Genomic DNA, 25,869 nt, shown 5'->3' on the forward strand with positions numbered 1-25,869 from the left:
AATAGCAGTCTGGTCACATTCACAAAACTGCTGCTGGCAAGAATTAAAGGAATCTGTGGGAACCGAAGAACAATCGTTTTATGTAATATAAGTTATAAGTTATAGAAACATCTCAAGGATTAATTTAAGATTAAAGATTTGTGGTGTGGTACACCTACAGTATTTACACATCTTTTAAAAACCCTAATAATGGGTATCAAGTGCAATACACAATGACAGGACCACATTTGTTTAAGGTATTGCAATTTATCAAAGTTTTCATTTTTACCACAGTTGGTGATGTTTTCAGAGCAGGTGAAGTTCTTGGTGATGGTCACACGTTCCTGTCTGCAGCTCATAGCAGTCACAGCCTGATAACACCTTCTGTGTGTATAACAACATCTGAAGGCAGAGAGGAAATACGAACAAACAATTGAAATTCCCATAATGCCATTTTTTATGTTTTTTGTTGTTGTTGCCTTGACTAGAGCAGGTGTTGCTTTCGAATGTCCAAGTCCAAATAGAAATAAAGGATCCCAGGATACCAAAACATTCCCAGAACATTATCTAACATGCCAAGGATATTAGCTAACAGTACCATTAAGGTGTGAACTAACAATTGAATGATAGCATCCAACAAATATTTTTTATCCCTATGTTGGAAATTAAATATCCGTTTTTTCTCATTTAATTTAGTGTAAAAATTATGTATTAGGCTTAATATTTTAATAAGACAACATTTCTGGTAATGTCCTTTGATGATATTTGCCACATCAGAATGTGGTGGCAATACAAATGGTTCTCAGAAAACATTACAGGAATGTTCTGTTATTGCAGAAGATTTCATCCCAAGCATCTATTACAATAAGCGGTTCAAGTGTGACATTAAGAATTTTCCCAAAGAAGTTCCTTGAATATAATGTTTTTCATCAATGACCTGTGAGCCTATGCAAATCTTGTCCAATCAGTAGAATTTACCACAGATGGACTCCAATCAAGTTATAGAAACATCTCAAGGATGAACAATGAAAAACATCAGAATACCTATGTAAAAGTGATATTTAGATTTTTTTTCATTTCTAAAAATCCAAGATTCATGAGGGAAAATCAGTTGAATACATTTTCAATAAGGCTGTAACATAACAACACATGAAGGTATCTGCATACTTTCTGAAGGAATGGTGTGTTGGGATATTTCTGTGGCCTTATCTAATGTGCAATAAATTCAAAAATTGCCCCTGGAATATTTTAAAGGACAATAAGCATAGATTAAAGATGTTAAATAAAATATATAGCAAAATAACTCCTCATGCATTTGGTAAAACGCATGAATAATTAACCAAAAACATTGCCTTTTAAAGTCAAAATGCCCATGAACAGTGATTAAATTGAATGCCTTGCAAATACCTTCGAGGTAAACTTTGTCTTATATTGAAATGTTTCTACTTCTGTGGCCTGATAACATCGGAAATAACTTCAGTTTATGAGTGAAGTGTTGCTTTGTCCAATTTCACCAACTGAGAAATCGCTCCATGTGACCTCCCTCTGCTGCGTGTCCTACCTGTCCAGCTCATCCACAGGCTGTCCCTCCGCCATCAATCTGCACGAGCAGCCGTAACCTTCTAAGTCACGTGGGCAGAGTGTGGTGGCACACCTGAGCTTGAGTGCAAAATTTAGCAGTGCAGGGAAATGATCAAACACCTCATGAAGCCATGTGAAGCGTAATGCCAGACAGCCTGTATGAGATAAAAGATACAAACATAAACCACAGAAACAGACATACATCTTAGAAGGTGCCAGATGGGAAGGAATTAAAATGTATTTTACTTGTGGCCAGTAGTGAGTGAATAGATTTAATCTTAGATAGGAAACCTTGGTGCGCAGAGGTGTTTGGTGCCAAAAATTATTTACTTCACAGCTCCTCATGGGAGGCCAGCATGCACCCAACTCAGATTCCATCTGATATTATGGCACGGTGAAAACCAGCCAACCTTGAATGTTAACAAACCCTGGGGCTGGGATGCTAATTTGCATTAAGCTCTATAACATCTTTATCACCAAAATGTATTACTAAATATACAATGTAAAACAGCAGATTCCCCTGTTGAAAGAGACTAGAGTTTCTGTAAATTGTACATGGGTCACCTCAATCTAGTATTACCTTTAGACCCAAGGCCTGGATTGGAAATTACTTTCACAAGATAAAAAGGCTACGATGTTAATTAGACTATGATGTTTATAAGACTATGATGTTAATTAGACTATGATGTTTATAAGACTATGATGTTAATTAGACTATGATGTTAATAAGACTATGATGTTAATAAGACTATGATGTTTATAAGACTATGATGTTAATAAGACTATGATTTTAATAAGACTATGATGTTTATAAGACTATGATGTTAGACTATGATGTTAATTAGACTATGATGTTTATAAGACTATGATGTTAATTAGACTATGATGTTAATTATACTATGATGTTTATAAGAATATGATGTTTATAAGAATATGATTTTAATAAGACCATTATTTTAATAAGACTGATCTTTATAAGACTATGATGTTAATTAGACTATGATGTTTAAAAGACTATGATGTTAATTAGACTATGATGTTTATAATCCTGTGATGTTAATAAGTATATGATGTTGATGCTATGATGCTAAATGTAGTGGCCCCTGTCCCTTTTCACTGCTAACAATGATTTCTGTATTTTGCACTGTTCCAGTCCAAATAAACATCTTAAATGACATCTGTCTACAACTACATTAGGTCTTTGAAAAACTGCTGTAAATTAAATGTTTCAATTGGATGTGGTTTACAATCCACTTCTTCCTATGTCCAGGAAAGCAGCACTCAGTAAAAACAGGGTTGGAGGTATCTGAAACACGAAGAGCAAACTTACTCTTAAGATCATCTGTGTTTATATCCGTGTTCTCTGGGCAGAATATGGAGTTGCCAGATGTGACTAAGGAAAACATGCAGGCTTGTTTATGTAATGTTTCACACAAAGAAATTGCACTTCAACACTTTTAGAGTGAAGATTACAGGTTATACATACGTGGTTCGTATTTGAATCTATCCATCCCAGTTCATTCATTTCCATTACTGTAATTGATGTATCATAGTACTTACTGTCTGCAAATGTAGATAGGATTAAAATCCATGTTAGAATCATGCTTTATACCTGGAATAATTAAAGAAAACATGAATGCATTGTCGTTTATTACGTTGTACTGATCGTTTCACTGGAATGCGATTTTGAAGCGTGGAAGACTAGATGGGTTGTTTCTATTTACCAAAAGAGTAAATCTCAGTTGTTTTACCTTCATTGCTTCCACTGTCTCATCTACCTCTTCTTGGACCAAGCTTACTTGTTATAATGGTGAACTATCAGAGGATGTATTCATACTTTTATTTAGCTATACTTATATGTTGACTGTACACTGCAATTCATCTCTTTGTTTGCCAATCACTTTAAGGGAAAAATAAGTTGATTTTAAATTTCATGATATCAACACATCTCAAAAAAGTTGGGACAAGGCTATGTTTACCACTGTGTGGCATCCCCTCTTCTTTTTATAACCGACTGCAAACGTCTGGGGACTGAGGAGACAAGTTGCTCAAGTTTATGAATAGGAATGTTGTCCCAATCTTGTCTAATACAGGCTTCTAGTTGCTCAACTGTCTTAGGTCTTCTTTGTCGCACCTTCCTCTTTATGATGGAAGGTGAGAAAATGTTTTCTATGGGTGAAAGATCTGGACTGCAGGCTGGCCATTTCAGTACCCGGATCCTTCTTCTATGTAGCCATGACATTGCAATTGATGCAGTTTGTGGTCTGTCATTGTCATGTTGGAAAATGCAAGGTCTTCCCTGAAAGAGACGACATCTGGATGGGAGCATATGTTGTTCTAGAACTTGGATATAACTGTCAGCATTGATGGTGCCTTTCCAGATGTGTAGGCTGCCCATGCCACACGCACTCATGCAACCCCATACCATCAGAGATGCAGGCTTCTGAACTGAGCGCTGATAACAACTTGGGTTGTCCTTGTCCTCTTTAGTCCGGATGACATGGAGTCCCAGTTTTCCAAAATTAACTTCAAATTTTGATTTGTCTGACCACAGAACACTTTTCCACTTTGCCACAGTCCATTTTAAATTATCCTTAGCTCAGAGAAAACGCCTGCGCTTCTGGATCCTGTTTAGATACGGCTTCTTTTTTGACCTATAGAGTTTTAGCCGGCAACGGCAAATGGCACGGTGGATTGTGTTCACCGACAATGTTTTCTGGAAGTATTCCTGAGCCCATGTTGTGATTTCCATTACAGTATCATTCCTGTATGTGATGCAATGCCGTCTGAGGGCCCAAAGATCACGGGCATCCAGTATGGTTTTCCGGCCTTGACCCTTACGCACAGAGATTGTTCCAGATTCTCAGAATCTTTGGATGATATTATGTAATGTAGATGATGATAACTTCAAACTCTTTGCAATTTTTCTCTGAGAAACTCTTTTCTGATATTGCTCCACTATTTTTCGCCACAGCATTGGGGGAATTGGTGATCCTCTGCCCATCTTGACTTCTGAGAGACACTGCCACTCTGAGAGGATCTTTTTATACCCAATCATGTTGCCAATTGACATAATAAGTTGCAAATTGGTCCTCCAGCTGTTCCTTATCTGTACATTTTACTTTTCCGGCCTCTTACTGCTACCTGTCCCAACTTATTTGGAATGTGTAGCTCTCATTAAATCCAAAGTGAGCCAATATTTAGCATGACATTACAAAATGTCTCACTTTCAACATTCGAAATGTTATCTATATTCTATTGTGAATTAAATATACGTTTATGAGATTTGTAAATTATTCCATTTCTTTTTTACTCACAATTTGTACAGTGTCCCAACTATTTTGGAATCGGGTTTATACTTAGTGGTTGACAGACTAAACCTTGCTGAAGATTAAAATTGCTGAGGATTGTTCCACATGTGTGATTAACTGCTCATGTTTTAACATTTTATATGCACTTACAGTATATACAATAAATGACTAGTAATCCTTATGTAACTTCATTTCTGAATCACTATGACGTTACAACAGTTATTGCTGTTTTATTCTATAGTAATAATACAAATTATTATAATATTATCTAATATGGTGTATTTGTATTTTTCTTTTAATTGGAGGCATCAGAAAATATCTTTAAATTGTCCACTAATAGAGGCAGATCTTCTATTTTAATGAATGTGTCTTTCTTAAAGTCTTATCCGTCATTAAAGCCCGATTATAACTGAGGCTGTTGACCTTCTCCCATCATCTCTCTCTTTCAATCTATCTTTCTACTTTTAGGACTTCAAACAGATCTGCCCACCTGTCGTTCCAACTCCACATGGTGTGAATCAGAAAAGATTGAATGCTTCAATAATATTATTCATGCCACGAGCACAAAAAGACAGCACTTGTGATTCTACAACAGAGCCTGGGAGATCAGAGTGTCTGATATGAGCCAAATCAGTTTCATTCCTGGCGTCACATCGTGTGAAGTGAACCTATGAAACACCTCTGAATATAAATAGTGAGCTTTCTTTTTGGTAGGTAAGAAAACTGCACACACTTCTGTAATGTAAACTCACTTTAAACCAACCAGTACTTCCTCCTCAGACATCACACTTTAGAGGAGTTGTCTGTTCAAACCAGTCAAATTTATTCCAAGTCTGGCAAAACAATTATTTTGCACAATTCAGTTCTGTAGACATTGTTACATAAATGTATAAAAATGTGTTATGTAAATCCACAGAGGGAAATGTCTGTGTGAATGTCATATACATTCTAATAGTTTGCTTACAAAATTAAGGGTACTAGCTGCTGTCAAAAAACTTGCTATGAATACTATCCGAGAATACCCTAAAAAATGTAATACATCTGAAACGCAAACGTTTTCATGAAAGCCTTCATCCCACAGTAAACGTTCAGTACAAAATATCAAGTCTTACCTTGAAAGGGTCAGTAACAGAGTCTCGTAGTCGGTGGAAAAACTCAAATGGCCTTTACTGGGCAGGTACCATGTATAAGATAGGCCTTGTAAGCCATGTGACAGGATCTTAAACAATATGTAATTAAGGCCAGTTTGCACAAAGGACTAATGCATCACCCAAAGGCCCCATAGGCCAGTGGTCAAAGCCCTTACGTAGGAGTGCTGTCATCATCCATCTCCTCTGAAGGTGTCCCAGCTATAGTCTATAGCTGCACGTTTGACAATGAGCGTATCAGGTATCAAACTGAACCAGTGATAATCACAGACCAGTTCCTGCCGAAAGGTCTAAGGTGCTCAGCATCCTAACCAGACTGCCCAAGCCACTGGGCACGACCAAGGGAAAGGGGGAGGGGCACACAAGAGACCCCACAGACCTGTCTTTGTGCCTCAGGTCCACAGTGATGAATCAAGGCTTTACTTCGTTCTTATCAGTCCACCCCCCCCCCCCCCCCCCGCTACTTCAGACCAACGAATGACCAAGGTAGGACTTAGTCAGTGAGGCACGGAAAGTCTCCATGAGGTCAGAGAGTGTGGCATTGTATGGAACAGCTGCTGGACACAGTCCCTGTGGCCATGAGATAGAGATGCTGGTTGTTTACAACTAAAAGAAAAAAAACTACAATTAACATGCCGAACAATGGCTGCCTCCTCTGGGCCTCAGAAGAATAATTTAGTGGTTTTGCATGATCATTAAAAATCGTTTGAGGAATGTTAACAATTAATGAATAAGTCTTAGAATTATCTTAATTAACACTAAATCCCAAAAGGTTAATGTCATCTTCCATGAGTGTATCTAATCCTAAAAAGTTAAACTGCGACTGACAAAAGATAAATGAATCCCCTCAAGATAGGATTGCTTCTGCAAAATTTTACCTGATAAGAAACTTTAATAAAATAGCTACTAATATACTCAAGGATTATAGAAAGGCAATTACATAACTGAAAAGTTAAGTAATGTGAAATCAGTCTAAAACCATGTCCAGTATTTCCCAAGTTCTTTTTAAGTAATTCAAATGATTTACCTCAAGATAGAATCAATTTAGATGTTGTATTGTAGACATGAAAATATTTTTCATAGTGCAAGTCTGAAACAAAAGTTTGGGTTGTTCGGGGACAGATACCAGGTGTGCATGTGTTTTATATAAATGTTGGTTAAACGTCCTTGTTGATTAGGTTGATAATCATTGTCAAGTTGAGTATTGATTGCTTTAGTATTTTTTTCCATCTTCGTGTAACAAATACATTTTTTTAAATGTACCTGCTCGTTGCCCACTGGGAATTTTGCTTCAGGTACCATAGGACGTACAGTACAAGAGACAACAAGAAGACTGATACTCATTAACTGATTCAACGAGAAATATGATTTAAAAGGGAAAAACAATTTATTGAATTCTAAAGAAAAAAAAACATTGTGCATGGTTTAATGGTTCTTTACTGTTTTCTTTGTCTCCCACTCTGGTCACAGTTTGTTGCACATTCTTGCAAGGCACCTCTGTTTTAAATCTGTGGATAGGAAGCAGAGGAAAAGACAGTATGGTATTATAGTTTACAGCTAACCCATGTTTCATTTTCCAAGGGCAATACATTTAAGACACCTTTTATTTAATATTTATAATATTTTAAACACCAAGTTTGTTCTGATCATGATTGATAGCTTGTGTCTTGAGGTGTGGACTATTGCTGTTCTTAACCTTTGTGATTTTTTTATAAAATAGTTCAAGCCTTTGTATACTTCTGTATAGATTAATTGAATGTAAATGGGAAGGAATAAATTCTTCATTTTCATAGCCAATCGGGACACAAAATAAGCTTAAATCACTCAAATCTTTTTAATCAAAGAAAATGCAAATCAACTCTAGTCTATAGAAAAGCAAGGTCAAAGCTATAATATTGCTTTCAGTCATTTGTCTATGGATATGAGAGTGGTTATATGCTCTATCTGAAAACAAGGGTAAAAGATAGATCTAAGCCTTTGTTCAAACATCCAATGTCTAACAAAGGCAAGATTTAGTGATTCTGTATGTTTTTTATGTGTTAGTGTATTTTTTTACATTTTTTAGCTTTTGTATTGAGTAATGAAATTTGTTTGTGCACCATTAAAAGGAGACCCCATCACAAGAAATCTCCGACAGCTTTGTACCTAAACAGGCGTGGGTATCATCTTCATTTTTTACTTTTTTTAATGCAATGTATTTAAAGAGATCATTGAGGACCATAGACTGCACGTGGTATTTGGAAAGTTCAACTCAGAGCACTATCATTAGGGGACAGAATATTTGTTGTATTTTATTCCATCCAATACTGAATACTTTGCTCATTAGTTGGTGAGTTTCAACAGGGCGAGATCAACAGAGTGATGCCGATTTTTAATGAGGTCAGTTTCTGACACCGTTCTAGTTATGTCACTCTGACTGCATTCATTAGCTGTGCTGCAGTACTCGATCATATGAAGATAGAATTCAGAGACCTGAAAGGTTTGCTTTAAGCTCACTTCATCCCTGGTGCTGACACTTGTCATTAAACCCCATTCAGATCTGACCCATATTAAACATGGTTTCACATTTTATCTTGCTAAAATCTATAAAAGGATCTGTGGTTTGGAAATGATGGATCCATAAGATGTGCAATCAACGGACCTTCCCTTACCAGTCAGTACTCCTTTTTTCAGCCTTAAGTAAAACAATGATCTGCCTTTGGGCATTTAGTTAAAGTAAATAAAACCAAGTTCTGATGTACAACGTTTTATCCTTCTAAACATTATATAATTAAAAGATTAAGAGGATCCAGAGAAATCTCTGTACGCAAGGGACAAGGCCGAAAACCAATATTGGATGGCTGTGATCTTTGGGCCTTCAGGCAGCGCTGCATTAAAAGTAGACAGGATTTTGTAGTAGAGATCACTGCATGGGCTCAGGAACACTTCTGAAAACCATTGTCTGTGAACACAGTACATCACTGCATGGGCTCAGGGAACATTTCTGAAAACCATGGTCTGTGAACACAATAAGTTGCTGCATCCACAAATGCAAGTTAGAACTCTACTAGATATAAAGATGATCCAGAACCGCCGCTGCCTTCTCTGAGCCTGAGCTCATTTAAGATGGACTGAAACAAAGTGGAAAACTGTCCTGGGGTCTGACGAAGGCATTTCAACAGCGTGGCTCCATAGTAAAATGGACCAGGTGCTAAACTGACTTGCCTACAGTCCAGACCTGTCATCCTTTGAAAACATTTGGCACAGTATGAAAGGAAAAACAAAACAAAGGAGACCCTGAACTGTTGAGCAGCTGAAATTCTATATCAAGCAAGAATAGCTTTCAAAACTACAGCAATTGGTCTCCTCTGTTCAAAAGCGCTTACTGAGTATTGTTAAAACAAGAGGTGATGCAACACAGTGGTAAACATGCCCCTGTCCCAACGTTTTTGAAATGTGTTCCTGGCATCAAATTCTAAATGTTTTTTGGTTTTTTTTATGAAACAAATAATGTGGTACTATATAAACACTATAGAGTACATTTGATTCCCTTCACATTTTTTCAAAACAAATTGTGTTATAGACTTATAATTATCAAACTAAAATGCCATCAAACTACACATAATACTTAATAATGGCAAAGCAGTCGTTTTTAGACATTTGTGCCAATTTATTGCTTTTTGCAGTGATTACTGCTTTGAGTCTTTTTCTTCTTTGGTCAGTTTCTCCCATTCTTCCTTGTACTGTAGATCCTTTCAAGCTCTGTTAGGTGTGATGAACTGTGATATTCAGGTCTCCCACAGACTTTGACGGGACCACTCACCACTCACAGATATTCAAAGACACTCCAGCATTGGCTTGACAGTGAGCTTTGGGTTGGTGATGTGCTGAAGGATGAATCTTTACTGGAGTCTGGGGTCCGGTGCCCTCTGAAACAGATTTCATTCGAGAACCTTCATCCCTTCATCCATATGTCAATCCTGACCAGTCTCCCAGTCCCTGACACTAATTAGCATCTCCAAGGCTTCATGCTCCCACCATTATCCTTCACTGTAGGAATGGTATTAGCCAGGGGATGGAGCAGTACCTTATTTGTGCCAGAAGGGATGCTTGGCATTCAGGCCTAATGGTTTGATTTTGGTCTCATCAGACAAGAGAATTTTTTCATAAGTCTTTTCCTCAGGAGTGGCTTCTGTCTAGCCACTATACCATAAAGTCCCAGTTGATGGAATGCTGCAGAGATGTTTGTCCTTCTAGCAGGTTCTCCCAACTATGCAGAGAATTTAAATTGGCAGCGGGGTTCTTGGTCACCTCCCTGAATCCAGGCCCTTCTTGCAAACTTACTTAGGAAGAGTTATGGTGGTTCAAACATAATGCGACGTGGCACATGTGGACTCCAGTACAGTTCTACAGACATCTCAAGGGCACAGGATGCATCTGAGCTCAATTTGAATACTTATGTACATGAGCTGTTTCACAATGATGGAGCCCACAAGTAGTTTTTTCAATAAATTGGCACAAATAAAATAAAAGTGTAATCATTCTATCACTGTGGGGTATTTTGTTTAGATCACCAATACATTTAGGGTATAACACAACAAAATGTGGACAAAGTGACTGTATAGTGATTTTTCCTTGTTTTGTGTGATCGTGTCTCTCAGGCTATTGCAAACTTACTTTTGGAGAAGGAGACTCTTCTGACACGTCTACAAACCTCGAAGGTGTGCTTCTCATACCACACATGACTATCAGCACAATACCTGTAAGACACCAAAGAAACATATATTCCTCATACAGCCATTTCAATAATTATTTGAAAATTGTTTACTCTAGGGTTACTAAAGTCCTTTTTTGGAATGGTGGTGAATTAAACGGTGAAAGCTATTAATTCCCTACTCCGGTCTTCCTTTTGGTTTATTGGCTTGATTTACTTACCAAAAGACCCATTTAAAAGATGGTAGAGGTACAGTATTACATGGCAATATTGTGTCTGAAAAATGACAAAGAAATGACAACAAAAAAAACTACTTAAAAAAAATTAACATTTTAGATGGTTCCTGAAACTGAAAGTGTAATAGCCAGTGAAAATATTTAAATATACTGTATGTAAGGCCTTGATTTAGTGTTTAACAATTTGATTTGGATTTTCAGGACCGTCAGAATGTATTGAAAAATGGCTGTGATCATAGAAACATACTTTAAAAATAATATGTACATAGCTAATCAGATCATACAAAAACAATAATTTCGGAAGTCTGAATTCCAATATGTATATGTGACCTCCTGATTTCTACCTTCTATTAAAGTGTTTTGAAGAAACACTGCATTTCATAGGCTCCCTGCTATGTTATATGCTACTGAGTTGATTTAGGCGGTCCTGATGGGCAAGCTGGAGAAAAACAGGAAATCTGGAGCATGAACACAAATAGATATTTAATGAAACATGATGACACCACATGCTGTCTGGGAACAGACACCTCGAGGGGGCCCACCATTACAAACTTCAGCTAACTTCTGCCAATGCTGGCTAAAAATCTTTAAAGGGGCACTGCATAGAATCTTGCCTCTAACATTTAGTGACTGAATTGAACAATAACATGACTTCCCCCTTCTCTTCTCTGAGAGCGGAATAGTATTAGCCATTGCGGGGTGGTACTACGAGGGTCTTATGCGTGTATGAGGAGACTACAACAACGCAAATTCACAGACGGACAGGAAAGTGTTTAAATGGGGAAAGTTGAAATGGGGAATAAAACAAATATTTGCAACATTAACAGCAGATGTCGGCTATAAGATTACAGGTAACAGGTTTTTGTATTCTACTTGTGTGTAAAATAGAGTCCCAAAAAGTATTTCTTCAAATTACACAGCTCAACCCAGCTCAAGCTGGAACTAATGTGCTTCAGGTGGAGCGTTCTTCCAGATAGGAAATACATTCAGTTTTGCAGACGCCAAACCCGACCCAAAGAGCCACTAGAGGGTGACATGGCAGGGCATCCTTATCTGGCCATCCCTACTGTACCCCCAGCCCTGATGGTGTAGCATCTATTTCCACTGACCTTTTGCGGGACTCGGAGACACAGTTGATGCGCCACAACCAGGAAAATATCACAAATCGCAGTGGCGCAGCTGCACATTGCTATGAGTAATGCACAGCAAAGGTATTCACTAGGTTGATGGGCTATTACTGTGAACAATGCATCGTGGCCTTTTGATTCTATGCAGTCCAGTTGCAGGGGACAACGTAATGCTCATCTCACCATGGACGGCTTGAGACAACGAATAACCTATTTCGAACCGTGATTGCTAGAATACTGGACGCTTCATCAAATTGTAAAGTAAACTGTAGTGTGCGTAAATGGATCACTCTGGGATACCTCTTCATTTGAGTTTTGTGGCTGTAGGAGCGGCAGAGGCACTGGGAGAAGAACTTGCAGAGCTCAAGCACGCAGGGCTGTAGCTTCTGGGCACTCACAGTGGTTGTGGTGCTGCTGGTGATGGAGTTGTCACTCCACTCATCCCTTTGAGTCAAGCCAGGTGTCCATGGGCAGCCTGCCGAAGAGATGCGTGGTTTCTCACAGTTATTAAACAACACCTAGCAATGCATGGCGACATATATTTTAAAATGAATTATCCGCCCATATGCAGCAGAGGCCTAGCTGTTAGTAGCTGTGTGCAACACATGTTTCTCGTAGCAAAACGCACAATGTTAAAAAGACACTTGGAAAGAAAAGAAATCCGTCAGCCCCCCAGCTTAGAGGTCCACTGCGATGTCACGTATGGCAACTTGTTCCTTTTTTACCACAAACCTATGGTGATAAATTGTGAGGATGTGTCTAAATCTACATGTAGATGGCAGATGCAGAACTCATTAGAATTAACGATAAAAAAAACAAGGATTTTGACAAGACGTTTTTGACTTTTATACCCCTAAGGCAACAGCTAGTAGCAGATTCACAAAAGCCAAACAGTTGGGATTTCTGACTTTTCACTTTACTCCCATGCAAATGTAATAACTAGGGCTGTCGGGGTGAACGCATTCCTATTGTGTAATGCATGACTTGTTTATCAGCAAACTTTTTCTCTTCAAATTGTTAAATACCATTTTTCCCGACAACTTTTCACGGCCTTAACAATAACATACGCTACCCTACCAAGGGTATTTAGCAACAACAAATAATTCTCACATTTAGCCTACAGGGCGACACATATACGTATACTGTATTTACCGTTTTTAATTCTAGAAAGTTATTCAAAATATTTGTCAAAATAACTGGTTAATACATTTCCAGATCTATTTATCATCAGCATCTTCTTCAATATTTACATTCAAAGCATGCGCTTCCTCTAGATGGTCTCTGATCCATTCAGAAGCTCCCTCAATAGGAAGCTCTTTTTCATTCTCACTTGTGGAAGGATTAAATTCCCCTCACATGAATCGAAGAGTACCTAATTCCATCTGATTATAATCAGTACATAGCAGGTGCACTAGTTTCCAATTACCATATAAATATGAAGCGACATCCACTCACAAAAGGACCCTACAAGCATGGCTGCTTCCCATAACACCCCAGTTAAACTAGACAAGAAGACATTGATGTTGAGTGTATATCTCTAAAGAGTAAAACAAATCTATATATTTTTTATGATTGCATTATATTTTGTTGGTCACAATATCCAATGTGAAGAGGTTGGATATTACTCAGTCAATGAGCAGATGTTGCCATCTACTGTCCATTTCTCTCTACAGAACAAGAACTGTAGGAGTTACCTTTGCCATTTAGTTGCACTTTTTGGTAGAGTAGTAGCACTACATTCTTATTACAAAAAAAAATGCAGTCATTGATGCTGCTGGAAACAATACAGAAAGATCAAGGAGAGATTGTTTGCGGAGAGAACCGTGGACCAGGTTCTAGGTCACTGGACCAGCCTAGGCTATACGACTGCATTTTTCAGAGAGTAAAACCCTCTACCAGTATTTAATTAAATAATCAGGATGAAAAAAAATATATCTTTAAAATATAACATAGGAGTTCTTTAAATCAAAGTGAAAAAACCACTGACACATTAACTCCCGTCAAAAGACTGTACTCAGTATACCATATTATGACATCTTACGCCTGAGCCGGTTGCATTCCAATCCAACAAGCAGCCTACCATTAAAATTGAATATTACCGAGTCAGCACATTAATGTAAATATAAGCTATATAACTATACAAATTGCTACTGTCCAAACACAACGTTTTATAAATGTAATCTAAATATCTTTAGAAAATTACAAAAAGCCAGACAAAATACACAGTTGTCACTTGAACAGAAGGTCTAATCGAACTGTAATAACCTAATAGAGATTATTATTTCAATGTTCTTTTAGACTTTGTCTACAGTTCTGTTTTGATTGATTTTCAATTATGTTTGATAAATTAATATACAAACTTTATTAACAAGAACCAATCACCTACCGACCATTCTCTGTGCATAGAAAATATTGAAATGTGTAGAACATGATCCGCAAAACCAAACGAATCATTGCAGGAATTGCATAAGTAACTATTCTAGAAAACGTCACTACGTCCAATATGAACTTATCAGCAGTGCTATTAAGTTCAGCTTCAACATATATCCCGGTGCTATTGGTCCTTAATGACTAACGATTACGTTCAGTGTCAACCTATGAGAAGTGTTGTTTACCGTCAGAACGTACCGTCACCGCAAGGCGCTGATAATGAATGTATTTATAGTTGTATGGTTTTATTCGGAGATGGTGGTCAGGTGTTACCGACTTTCAGTCCGATGGTTGCTACTTCAATTCCAGAGAGAGGTAACAATTTCTTTTGTTTGGAAATGCTGTTGCTGATAACAGCGTTTTTCTGTCTTTGTATCTGTGATGCGAGGGTAACGTGCGTAAAAGAGAGGCAAAAATGAAAAAAACCAAACGATATCAACACGAATAACACGGTTTTCACGGACAGAACACAATAACCCTCGGGTTGCATGTGACAAACAAGGAACTTAAATATAGAACATAATTGGTGATGAGGAGCAGGTGTCTGTGGGGTACGCTACTGCCATCATCTCCTTCCCGCAGTTTGTACTCCGGCAAGGTGGAGCGCCGGAGAGGGAGAGGGCACGCAGCGCCACGCAAGAGCAACCATCAGAGCAATCTTCCCCTTAACCTAATCCTAACCTACTGTAAGTACTGTGATGCGTAACCTAACCCTAACACCAGTACTGTGATGCCTTACCTTAACCCAGAATTAACCCTAACCTTAATCCTAACGCTAACACCTTTGATGCTTAACGTTAACCCTAAATGAATCCTAATTTTAATCCTAACTCTAACATCAGTACTGTGATGCCTTGCCTTTACCCTAAATTAACTGTAACCATTAAGGGTAAATGTTATTAGTGGCAAATATCTAATAAATAGGTAACAAATGTTTTGATATTATGTAACTTCTGAATGTTTTGCTATTACATTGGTTAAGGGCCAACATAATAGCAAAGAATTCAGAAACAACATAATAGCGATTCATTAAGAACTGATAGCACTGGGGATTTCTTTACAGCGAACGTAATTGCACTTATGTTTACACTGATCACAATCACAGTTTACAAAATAGTTCTCTATGAACGTTTGGGGAGGGGGAGTGATACAAAGTGCTCGCTCTGGGATTGGACTTGTTCTATGCAGTATGTTTAGAAGCACCAGCCACAGCAAAGCAGAATCAACATACATTTGAGGTTTATTGGTGTTCTGTGTTAAATGTGTTGACATCTTTAAAATCAATTCTGTGTATATATTCCTCATAATGAACAAAAAACATGCACAAATACCTTGCCTTGTGGAATGTCATCTAAACCCAAACCTCTAAACCCAAAAATCTCTAAACCCTTTTTCTACCCCGCATCACAACATTGTTCCTCATGCACACATCAGAGTGCTCTTCACAATACCCACAAAATCCTAATGACCTCATAAAACACAGACAAATAGAAAATATATAGCCTACATTTTCTCTTCACTTTTATTGCCCGAGACCATGAAAGCACTCTGTGGTGGGGGACTATGTTTTTGTTTCCATGGCTACTATCTGGCCACATTCAGCTGATTCCATTCCTGTCCTTCCACAGGCTGGAATCGAATTAAGGCCCATAGTCTATGCCAAAATTACATTTATCCATGGTGATATGATTAGCGTTGTATACAATTTTTTGGGCAGGTTAGGGGAGGCATAAGCAGAGGCATAGCACCATCCCAGAACAGGATGAAAACGCCTGAAAAAGAATCTTAACTATGAACAGTTTGAGATCATTATTGAGCTGTCCAGAGAATAATTTAATGTATTAAGTAAACATATTTTCTCTATACCAACTAGGCGTAAATCTTTTGTGAAAAGGCTAAGGACATATTTTAGTCAGTTTTCATAGACACAGATTAAGCCTTGTCTTGGACAGAAAGTTTTTGGATAAACCATAATGTTACAGGTGTTAGCATCTTTCTCATTTTGAAAAGAGAGCAGACATTTGGCCTATAAACTCATTCGTAACTATGATTATTCATAAATGTTTTGCTATGTTTACAGTTATTCCTATACTCTCTTATATAGTATACAACATACAGTACAGTAATTCATGCTACAAGTTAATTTCCCATTCCTGACCCAAATCTGATTCTACTCCAATGTTTTATGGGCTGCGTGCACATGTTAGTTGTTGTCAACATGTCGATGTCATTGGAAAACAAACAATATTGGGCACAAAAAGTCCATAAGGAGTCGGCACCAGAACAGAAACAGACTATCAAGACTGTGTACTCTTGTTTTGCAGTAGTAATGGTGGCTCACCTGGTTTCTCTGTAATGGTCACTTTGTTGATCCCATTGTTTGACGTTATGGTCGTATTCATAGAGATCTGTAGGCCTGTGGTTGTAGTTGATTCTGTTTTGGTTATAGTAGATTGGGCTGTTTGCCATTGTTGTGTGGTTGTAATAGGTTGCGTTTTAGTTGGTGGAACTGTGGTTGTCAGAATTGAAGTTATGGTTGATGGGACTGTGGTCTGGTGAGTTGTGGTCAGTCTGACTCTTGTTGTGGTTGGCAGGGATTTGGTTGAGGTGAGCATAGCCACAGTTGTGGTCCAATGGGCTGTGGGTCTCAGTGATGCTGTGGTCAGTTCTGGTGTGGTTGTGGTCATTTGGGCAACTGTTGTGGTTGGTCGCACTGTTACTGTAATTGCTTTAGTTGAAGTTAACAGAGCTGAGGTCATGACTGGTTGGGCTGTGGTTGTGCCTAGTTGGGTTATATTCATCACTGGTTGGGCTGTAGTAAGGATTGATAATGATGTAGTTGTCGGTTGGGCTGTGGTTGAAAGGGCTGTACCTGTGGTTGGTAGGGTTGTAGTGATTGGTTGGGCTGCAGTGGTTGTTAGGGCTGTAGTGGTTGAAAGGGCTGTAGCTGTGGTTGGTAGGGTTGTAGTGGTTGGTTGGGCTGCAGTGGTTGTTAGGGCTGTAGTGGTTGGTTGGGCTGTAGTGGTTTGCTGGGCTGTAGTGGTTGGTTGGGCTGTAGTGGTTGGAAGGGCTGTAGTGGTTGGTTGGGCTGTAGTGGTTGGTTGGGCTGTAGTGGTTGGTTGGGCTGTAGTGGTTGGTAGGGTTGTAGTGGTTGGTTGGGCTGTAGTGATTGGTTGGGCTGTAGTGGTTGGAAGGGCTGTAGTGGTTGGTTGGGCTGTAGTGGTTTGCTGGGCTGTAGTGGTTGGTTGGGCTGTAGTGGTTGTAGTGGTTGGTAGGGCTGTAGTGGTTGGTTGGGCTGTAGTGGTTGTAGTGGTTGTTAGGGCTGTAGTGGTTGGTTGGGCTGTAGTGGTTGTAGTGGTTGGAAGGTCTGTAGTGGTTGGTTGGGCTGTAGTGGTTGTAGTGGTTGGTAGGGCTGTAGTGGTTGGTTGGGCTGTAGTGGTTTGCTGGGCTGTAGTGGTTGGTTGGGCTGTAGTGGTTGTAGGGGTTGGAAGGGCTGTAGTGGTTGGTTGGGCTGTAGTGGTTGGTTGCGCTGTAGTGGTTGGTTGGGCTGTAGTGGCTGTAGTGGTTGGTTGGGTTGTAGTGGTTGGTTGGGCTGTAGTGGCTGTAGTGGTTGGTTGGGTTGTAGTGGTTGGTTGGGCTGTAGTTGTTGGAAGGGTTGTAGTGGTTGGAAGGGTTGTAGTGGTTGGTAGGGCTGTAGTGGTTGGTTGGGCTGTAGTGGTTGGTTGTGTTGTAGTGGTTGGTTGGGCTGTAGTTGTTGGAAGGGTTGTAGTGGTTGGTTGGGCTGTAGTGGTTGGTAGGGCTGTAGTTATAGTTGGCAGGGCTATTGTTGTTGTGGTTGTTAGGCCGGTGGTTGAGGTGGTTCGGGGTATAGTTCTGTTTGTTTGGGCTGCGAACATGGACGGTAGGGCTGTAGCTGTAGTTGTGTGAGCTTTAGTCGTGAATGTTAGTGATGTAGTCATGCTTGGTAAGGCTGTAGTTGTGGTTGGTTGGGCTGTGGAAGGGGTAGTTTGATCTATGGTTGTGGTTCGTTGGCCTATAATTGTGGTTGCTTTGTCTGTGGTCAAAATTGGTGGGGCTGTAGTTGTGGTTGGTTGGGCTGTTGTTGTGGTTGGTTGAGCGGTGGTTGATAAGGCTGTAGTTTTGGATGGTTGGGCTGTAGTTGTGGTTGGTAGTGTTGTACGTGTGATTTGATGAGATGTGGTTGTAGTCATCAGGGCTGTGATTGTGGTTGGTTGGACTGTGCCAATAATTGGTAGGGCTGTAGTTGTGATTGTTAGGGTTCTAGTTGTGATAGGTTGGGCCATAGTAATGGTTGGTTTGGTTGTAGTTGTACTCGACAAGACTGTTGTTGTGGTTGATAGGGCTGTAGTTGTCATTGGTGAGGCTATGGTTATGATTGGTTGGGCTGTAGTTATGCTTGGTTGGGCTGTGGTTGTTGGTGGGCCTGTCGTTATGGCTGGTTGGACTGTGGTTGTGGTTGGTGTGTCTGTAGTTGTGGTTGGTGGGGCTGTAGTTGTGGTTGGATGGGCTGTGGTTGTAGTTGGTTGGGCTGTGGTTGTAGTTGGTGGGGGTGTAGTTGTGGTTGGTTGGGTTGTGGTTGTGGTTGGTTGGGCTGTAGTTGTGGTTGGTGTGGCTGTAGTTGTGGTTGGTTTGGCTGCAGTTGTCATTGGGGCTGTTATTGGAGGGTCTGTAGTTGTGATCAGTTGGGCTGTAGCTGGGGTTGGTTGGACTGTGGTCACAATTGGTTGTGCTTTTGTTTTGGTCAGAAGGGCTGTAGTTGTTGTTGGGGCTGTAATCGGAGGAGATGTAGCTCTGCTTGTATTGGTTGTAGTTGGTGGAGATGTTCTTGTGGTCAGTTGGGATGTGGTTCTGGTTTTATTGGTTCCAGTCGGTGGAGCTGTAGATCTCCTTTGTGAGGCTGTGGACGATACTAGTGAAACATAGATGTGCTGTCAATCATTGGCGTGCAAACTGCATTTCCAGAGCTTAAGAGAGGGATCAAGCAGTCCTGTATAATAACTACACACGATTAAGCATTCATAATGGATTATTAAACATTTTATTCATCAGTAATCAAGAATTGTTCCTAGATTTATAAAGCTTTCTATATTGTTTAAAAACACTATTTCAGCAATTAATGTGTGTTTATAACTTGTATATTTGTGGCTAACCGGATTTACTATAAAATTGTATAATCATTGTATTTTCATCCTTAAATATAACATTTATACTGTAACTGAATTATTGTATTTACAAACCAATTCACAAACAATTGTAAAATTAGTTATTATTGGTTTTTAAGATCATAAATGTTGTTAGTTTAATATGTATGTTTTTTATTTTAGTCTCTGTGACCCACAACAACATCCATTATATTTGTTGCAGTTATTCAGGGTCACACCAAAATAAATAATTGAAAGAAAATGTATTGAAATGACAGGTTTTTGTTTGCTGTGCTCAAGTGGAGTTATAATACAGATCATAATGTCTTAATGTCATAATGTCACTCTGAAATGTGTAAGTCTAACTGGTTATAGGCATGTGTGGTGTCACTCTAAACCATGCAGCCCTTAGACATCCTGGATGTTATACACGTCTTATATTGCTGTAAAACATTTAGACATGTAGATAAACAAATTGGTTGTCACCAGTCACCAGAGTATTTGAAATTGAGAACATTTTAATCCTTTCTGTCTATATTATTTTTATGACACTATGGATCCATACCTTTAAATGTTTAAGTATATCCCAGAACCTTCCATTTTTGTTTCTTTCTCTCTGAACCTGTTAAAAAGCCCAGAGTAAAGTTGTAGCTTTCCGGGTCCTTTTGTCTTCTATCACCAAGTCAAGAGGCCTGACCATCTATAATGTTAAAAGGATAGTTTTGAACCATGTTTTAAGTTAAAGAATTTACAACGCTAGAGTGAAACAAGCTTATTTGTAAGCTTCTGATCGGGTCTGATAGTTGACCTAAGCTTATTAGGCTTTCATAGGTTATTTGTATTGCTTATTATTCATATGTTAAGTCAAAATGTATTAATTAATTATTAAATGTAATTATTTGTGAGTTAAAATGTGTACGGAGAAACTAAGGATCCCAGGTATTCGCTGTTTTCTAATCTATTATAAATGCTTTGCTGTGATGTTTTTAAATCACTGGCTGAAAGGTGACATGAACTGCTTATTAGTAACTGGCTTTTACTGTATTCTGTGGTACAAATATTTAACAATAAATCATGACAATTCCCAGTAATATCATGATAAAGGAATAAAGGGTTATGCATCTCACCATGTGAAGTGGAGTGGACTCTACTGGTTAGTACTGAATTTAGCCCAGATGGAGATATCTGGCTGCCATTGGGCTGCTGTTGGTGCCATTCTAATGGAGAAAAATACAATTTGACATATCTCAAATATACATATATATTTATCAGACAAGATAGTTATGGTCTTATTAACTATTTGAAAGAGAATAGGGGGCAGGAGAGAGCAATAGATATGTTATTTTCTCTTGCATAATTGCTTTTCCATTATGTGGAGAATTCATTGTCAACCAACATGGAGATAACATCCAGTTCGTTTAGATAAAGTCTTTGTATGTGTGTGTTTGTGAGTGCATTGGTGCGTAGGTGGATGGCTGCATGCCTGTGGGCTTTTGTCCATCTGTTTGTGTGTTTTGGAAAAAAATACCGTTATGTGAGCTTTCTGTAATGGTCTGATTGAACAAGGGCGTGATGGAGTCAACTTCCCAGAGTTGAGACAGGTCTTTATCTGAAAAAGAGACACAAATCTGTACAAATATTTGAACAATACATTTACAAAATCATACAAAAATGTATAGCCCAATGAATTATCCAAACTATTGACTGCAATAAAAAAAGTGTTTTAAATAAAATCTGAATATGTAGTCCTTTTTAGTGGGTTTAACTGTAGGTCATTGATTTCTAGTTAATTAAGTGCCCCCAAAACAATGAAGGAAGGTAATGTTGATTTACCACAGAACATCTAACAAGTATGCTCAAATATCTATAATCTTTACCTGACTTTCCCGCCATTACACAAATGTATATGCAATCGGAATTGTTCTTCTGGCTAACTGAAATAAATAAACAGTATGGCATTAAAACATTAGTACTGTATTGTAGGTGGAAATGATGGCTGAGTGACATTAATACACTATAATACATTGGTTTATGCAGGACTGTCAATCTGAATCATATACAGGGTTTCACTGAAAATTAAATAATAAAGGTGCTCGGGATATCTTCACTCATCACTTTTGTCCATACCTGACAGTATCGAGCTGGATTTGAACAGCTCTTGTAGATAGCTTGTGGAATTTCCCATAACATCCAACAATACAGCAGTAAAGTCTAACGGGAGGGAAAATAATGCCAAGGACACGTTTAGGCTGGAAAACCTCGCCAAAGTTGAGATGTACAGGCTGACTGAACACTCTGTACATTTGATTGTCTTTACACAGAACCATTCTAACCATTCTGAATGTGCTGAAAGCCCTGACCATAGGTCAGAATTATACCCTTGGCCAACATTTGCAGTCGTCATGTGACTCACCTGTTAAGTCATTTGTCTCATTGGTGACACAGTAGCAATACCTCCGTGGAAACATGTTGACTGCAATATTTCTGAAATTGGAAACTACCGAACAAAGTGATGAGAAAGAAAAAATGTACCATTAAAGTACAGTTGGGTGTATCGATAGGCAAATATGTTTTAACTTATTACTGGACCTGCATGTCATTACCAACAGTCCTAAAAATATTAACTCTTGTATTTAATGCATATTCAAGTAGTATAGAAGTACTACAGTTTATATGAAGCATCTTGCACAGATGAGAATGCTAGTTTGTGCATATCACATATCGCAACACTGACTGTCCCAAGTCTGCTGGGAGTTTCTGCCATTAATCACAAACTGGATATCAGAAAATTGAGAAGAAGAAAAAGCGATTTGATATGTTTGTATCCCAAAAGGTTCTGAATCTTTTTGAAATCTCTGTGAAATTAGTCCCTACTGCTGTTGTGAACAATCACAAGTTCAATGTCAAAGGTCATTCAGGGTCATTAAATAAAGTTTGACTTCATGAAAGTTTTTTTGAATGTATGTTTTATTACCAGTAGACCCTAACAGCAAGTCAGAAAGCCAAACATTTGGGAACGCCTGCCATGAAGTCCAACAGCAAGTCTATGTTTTAAATAATTACTGTTAGAATCCACAAGAGGGAGCTTTGACCTAAGAACTTCTGTTTGGTCTATCTAAGGGCAAGCTGAACTCAATCTGCCTGGCAAGGAGGCTGCACCCCATAACACGTGCTGTCGATCTAACGGGCAGACTGATATATCAGAGCTACGAGCGGGGAAGGAGATAGGCGTTACTACAGTAGTTGTTGAAGTAGTTGTTGAAATTATGTGGTTGTTTACTGTTATAGACCAGAAGAGTGAGCTTGTGAAGAGCCAGAGAACTGTGTGAGGAGGTCACACTCAACAGAGAGAAGAGCTGGCGGGAACCTAGAGCAGGAAAGACAAAGAGATAAAGATTAAAAGTGAAATTCACGATTTCACAACTTATGTTGTGTTATTCTAAAAAAGGGCAACTGAACACAAAAGTCTCCTTGTTTGGTTGTAGACAACCTGTGTTGCATCAAACAGTCAGATGCATTGATTCTGCTGTAAACACGTTCGTTTAAAAAGCAGAACATTGGTCAGAACTAGTCAGTTTCCTACAAACAGGAGAATTTAGAGAATTACAATTACAGATTCCTCAAAAAAGGTGAGATTTTAAAATCTTTGGATGTTTTAAGGTGTGACGGTAATGCCTAGGAACAGTTGTCATGCATGATTCTTTTTTTTTTTATCGTAGCATTAGAACCAACCAACAGTACAAATGCAACAAGAAAGATCATTCCATTACACAGCGTGTCAGACTGGTTTCCGTAAGAAAACATGTCGCCAGGGTTTTACTGAGAGAACATTAGGCCCGCTTTCTGTGGGGATTATGATGAGTCGACTCCACCTCTCCATTGGTTGGCTTACCCAATTGTGTTGAATTAATTAATTTGTTGACCAATGGAGTGAGATCTATGGAGGCTGGGTCAAAATACTCCGCTGGGATTTCTGGCAACAAAGGAAGAACAACGTTTTTAATGTGAATTGACACAGTTTACTAATGTAATTTTAATACAGCGATGCCAGACACGTCTCACAGATTACATTTAATTTCTGTTTCATTGCTTTTCTAAAGTAAGACCAAAACCATTTGTAAACAAGAGAAATGATTGAAAGAATTACCAATAGGGATTATATAAGAAGCAAATATAAAATTGCTTTGGAGGGGAAACATTTCAGTGGAGCTTCCTGTTCATTGTAAGTCATGGTATCATAATACAATCCCATGTCTCTAAAAGTCAAATAACAATGCAATGACAATACAGTGACAATGCAGTGACAATACAGTTTATATTAATCTAAAAGAGTGCGTGGGTACTCAAAACGTGTCAAGTCACTGTCAGTGACGGAAGGTGATAGAACATTTGTGATTTCTGCGGCAAGGACACAGTTCAGTTGACATTCTACAACCATTTGAATTTTATTAATTATATAAATCACAAAATACAGTAATGAAAGTTTGTTCATGGAATTGCAGGGTACCTGTCGATGCTAGAAGATCCCTCTTATAGATCCTCTTCTGGTTGCTATGTCTTAGTGCTGCATGTAAATGATATGCAAAGTAATATTGGATAATTGCATCACAATCTTCACTTGCCATTCATCACTTACATGATTAACGTGACAAAAGCAATGTTGGAAGTCAATTTACATTAATAAGATCAGAGTACAATTAAAAATATGATAAGTAGATCACCTACCTATATGGAACATGACTAGGAGAAGAACAATGGCAACACTTATTTTGAGATAAGGTCTTGAGTGATTTCTCGATGCCCAAAAGCCTGCCATTGTATGTAAACAGCCCACTAAAAAATACAACACAGGACTTGCTTAAGGTTCGTATAAGACATCTCAACCCAGTGGGAACTGGCCTGCCTCAAAAAACATATTGCTTATGCAAATGTGTGTTATTCCTCTGTTCACAATCCCAACATGTTTGAGAACTGATGATTCATAAGATCTGTCATAGGATTTTTTTTAATATGTCTTTTTTAAATATGGAACCAAATACCTGACAGATTTCAACTTATTATAAATGTTTTTAGTGTCTAGTAATTTCTTACAAAACACTGGACACTGGACATGTGTAATTCCCCCTAAAATGTAATTGGAAACACTTAGCCAATAGGCCGACGGGTTGTTTAACAAAATGTATTGCAAAAACAGTCATTCCATTGTAAGTGTGAGACTGTACTAAATAAGATTCCGTTTTTGGTCATAAAATGCATTGCATGGCAGCCAGTGCCTTTTCACAACCAAAACCAACATTTGGATTGCCGTCACTCGTTCAAGCCTTCTAATCTGGGGTAACATGGAACCCGAATGTGGTGTAATTTGATTGGCTGGTGACAAAACCCAAATACTGCTAATCCTTATCCTATTCAGTCCATCCTTTAGTTGCATGTGTTGTGAGCCGCATCTGTCCAAAAGAGATTAAGACCAGTCCATCAACTAACCAGCTCCATTCCAATACATGAGTCACTTTTCCTCACAAACAATCTGTGACAAGTAAATACTGAAGCACTGGAAGCATTTAAAGGTATGCTGGAAAAATGTCTACATGCAAATCATACCTCAAAAAACTGTCTGATTTGTGAATAAATGTTTTGCATCTATCCAGGGGTTGCGTCTTCATTGTTTAACCAGTGTTATGCTATACCTTCTTTTGCAACATTCAGTTACTTATGGAATTCCTTCCAGTGGCATGTTCAGATATTTGGGGAAAACTACTTTAGCCACACAAATTAATAACAAACATATTATATTTCTGTATGAGTAGCCCACACTCTAACAGGCCTGCTTAACTAATGGTTGGTAAACACTTTTGGTATGTAATAATGATTAATAAATAATATCCTACTTACCAAACCTTTGAATACATCATTATGAGCAGTAATTATACAGTAATGTGCTACCCATTATCCTGAATGCATCATTCACAGTCTCCCTCAAAAACAAACAAAGCATACCGTACCTCTAAATCCTTAGCCTGAATTAGCCACACAATTCACCCAACAACATCCAACTGGCAAGACTTTCTTCCCCCCTCCACAGGATAGCAAAGCCTGGCAGCAGTCTAATCCGGCACCTCACCGAGCTCTGGTTTGGCAGGCACAGACTGGGCACCTGGGTGGGCGCTGGACGCTGGGGATAGGCCGACATAGTGAGAGTGGT

General features: G+C 38.6%; 1 protein-coding gene across 1 annotated transcript; it reads right to left on the reverse strand.

The window, feature by feature from the left end:
• Window positions 1-7,382: 7,382 nt before the first annotated feature.
• LOC105023651 (mucin-2) lies at window positions 7,383-25,745 on the reverse strand. The gene is made up of 16 exons (XM_034291340.1): window positions 25,670-25,745; window positions 24,393-24,500; window positions 24,175-24,231; window positions 23,560-23,640; window positions 22,948-23,034; window positions 22,081-22,164; window positions 21,795-21,878; window positions 21,545-21,601; window positions 21,196-21,276; window positions 20,795-20,884; window positions 19,125-19,435; window positions 17,685-18,378; window positions 16,847-17,629; window positions 12,376-12,550; window positions 10,676-10,758; window positions 7,383-7,527 (listed from the first exon to the last, which is right to left on the reverse strand). Exons 2-16 carry the CDS (start codon window positions 24,481-24,483, stop codon window positions 7,484-7,486), a joined length of 2,802 nt encoding a protein of 933 aa, XP_034147231.1. The 5' UTR covers window positions 24,484-24,500; window positions 25,670-25,745; the 3' UTR covers window positions 7,383-7,483.
• Between the last annotated feature and the right edge of the window lie 124 nt (window positions 25,746-25,869).

This window comes from Esox lucius, chromosome 3, assembly GCF_011004845.1.
Source record: "Esox lucius isolate fEsoLuc1 chromosome 3, fEsoLuc1.pri, whole genome shotgun sequence".
NCBI classification, from domain to species: Eukaryota; Metazoa; Chordata; class Actinopteri; order Esociformes; family Esocidae; genus Esox; species Esox lucius.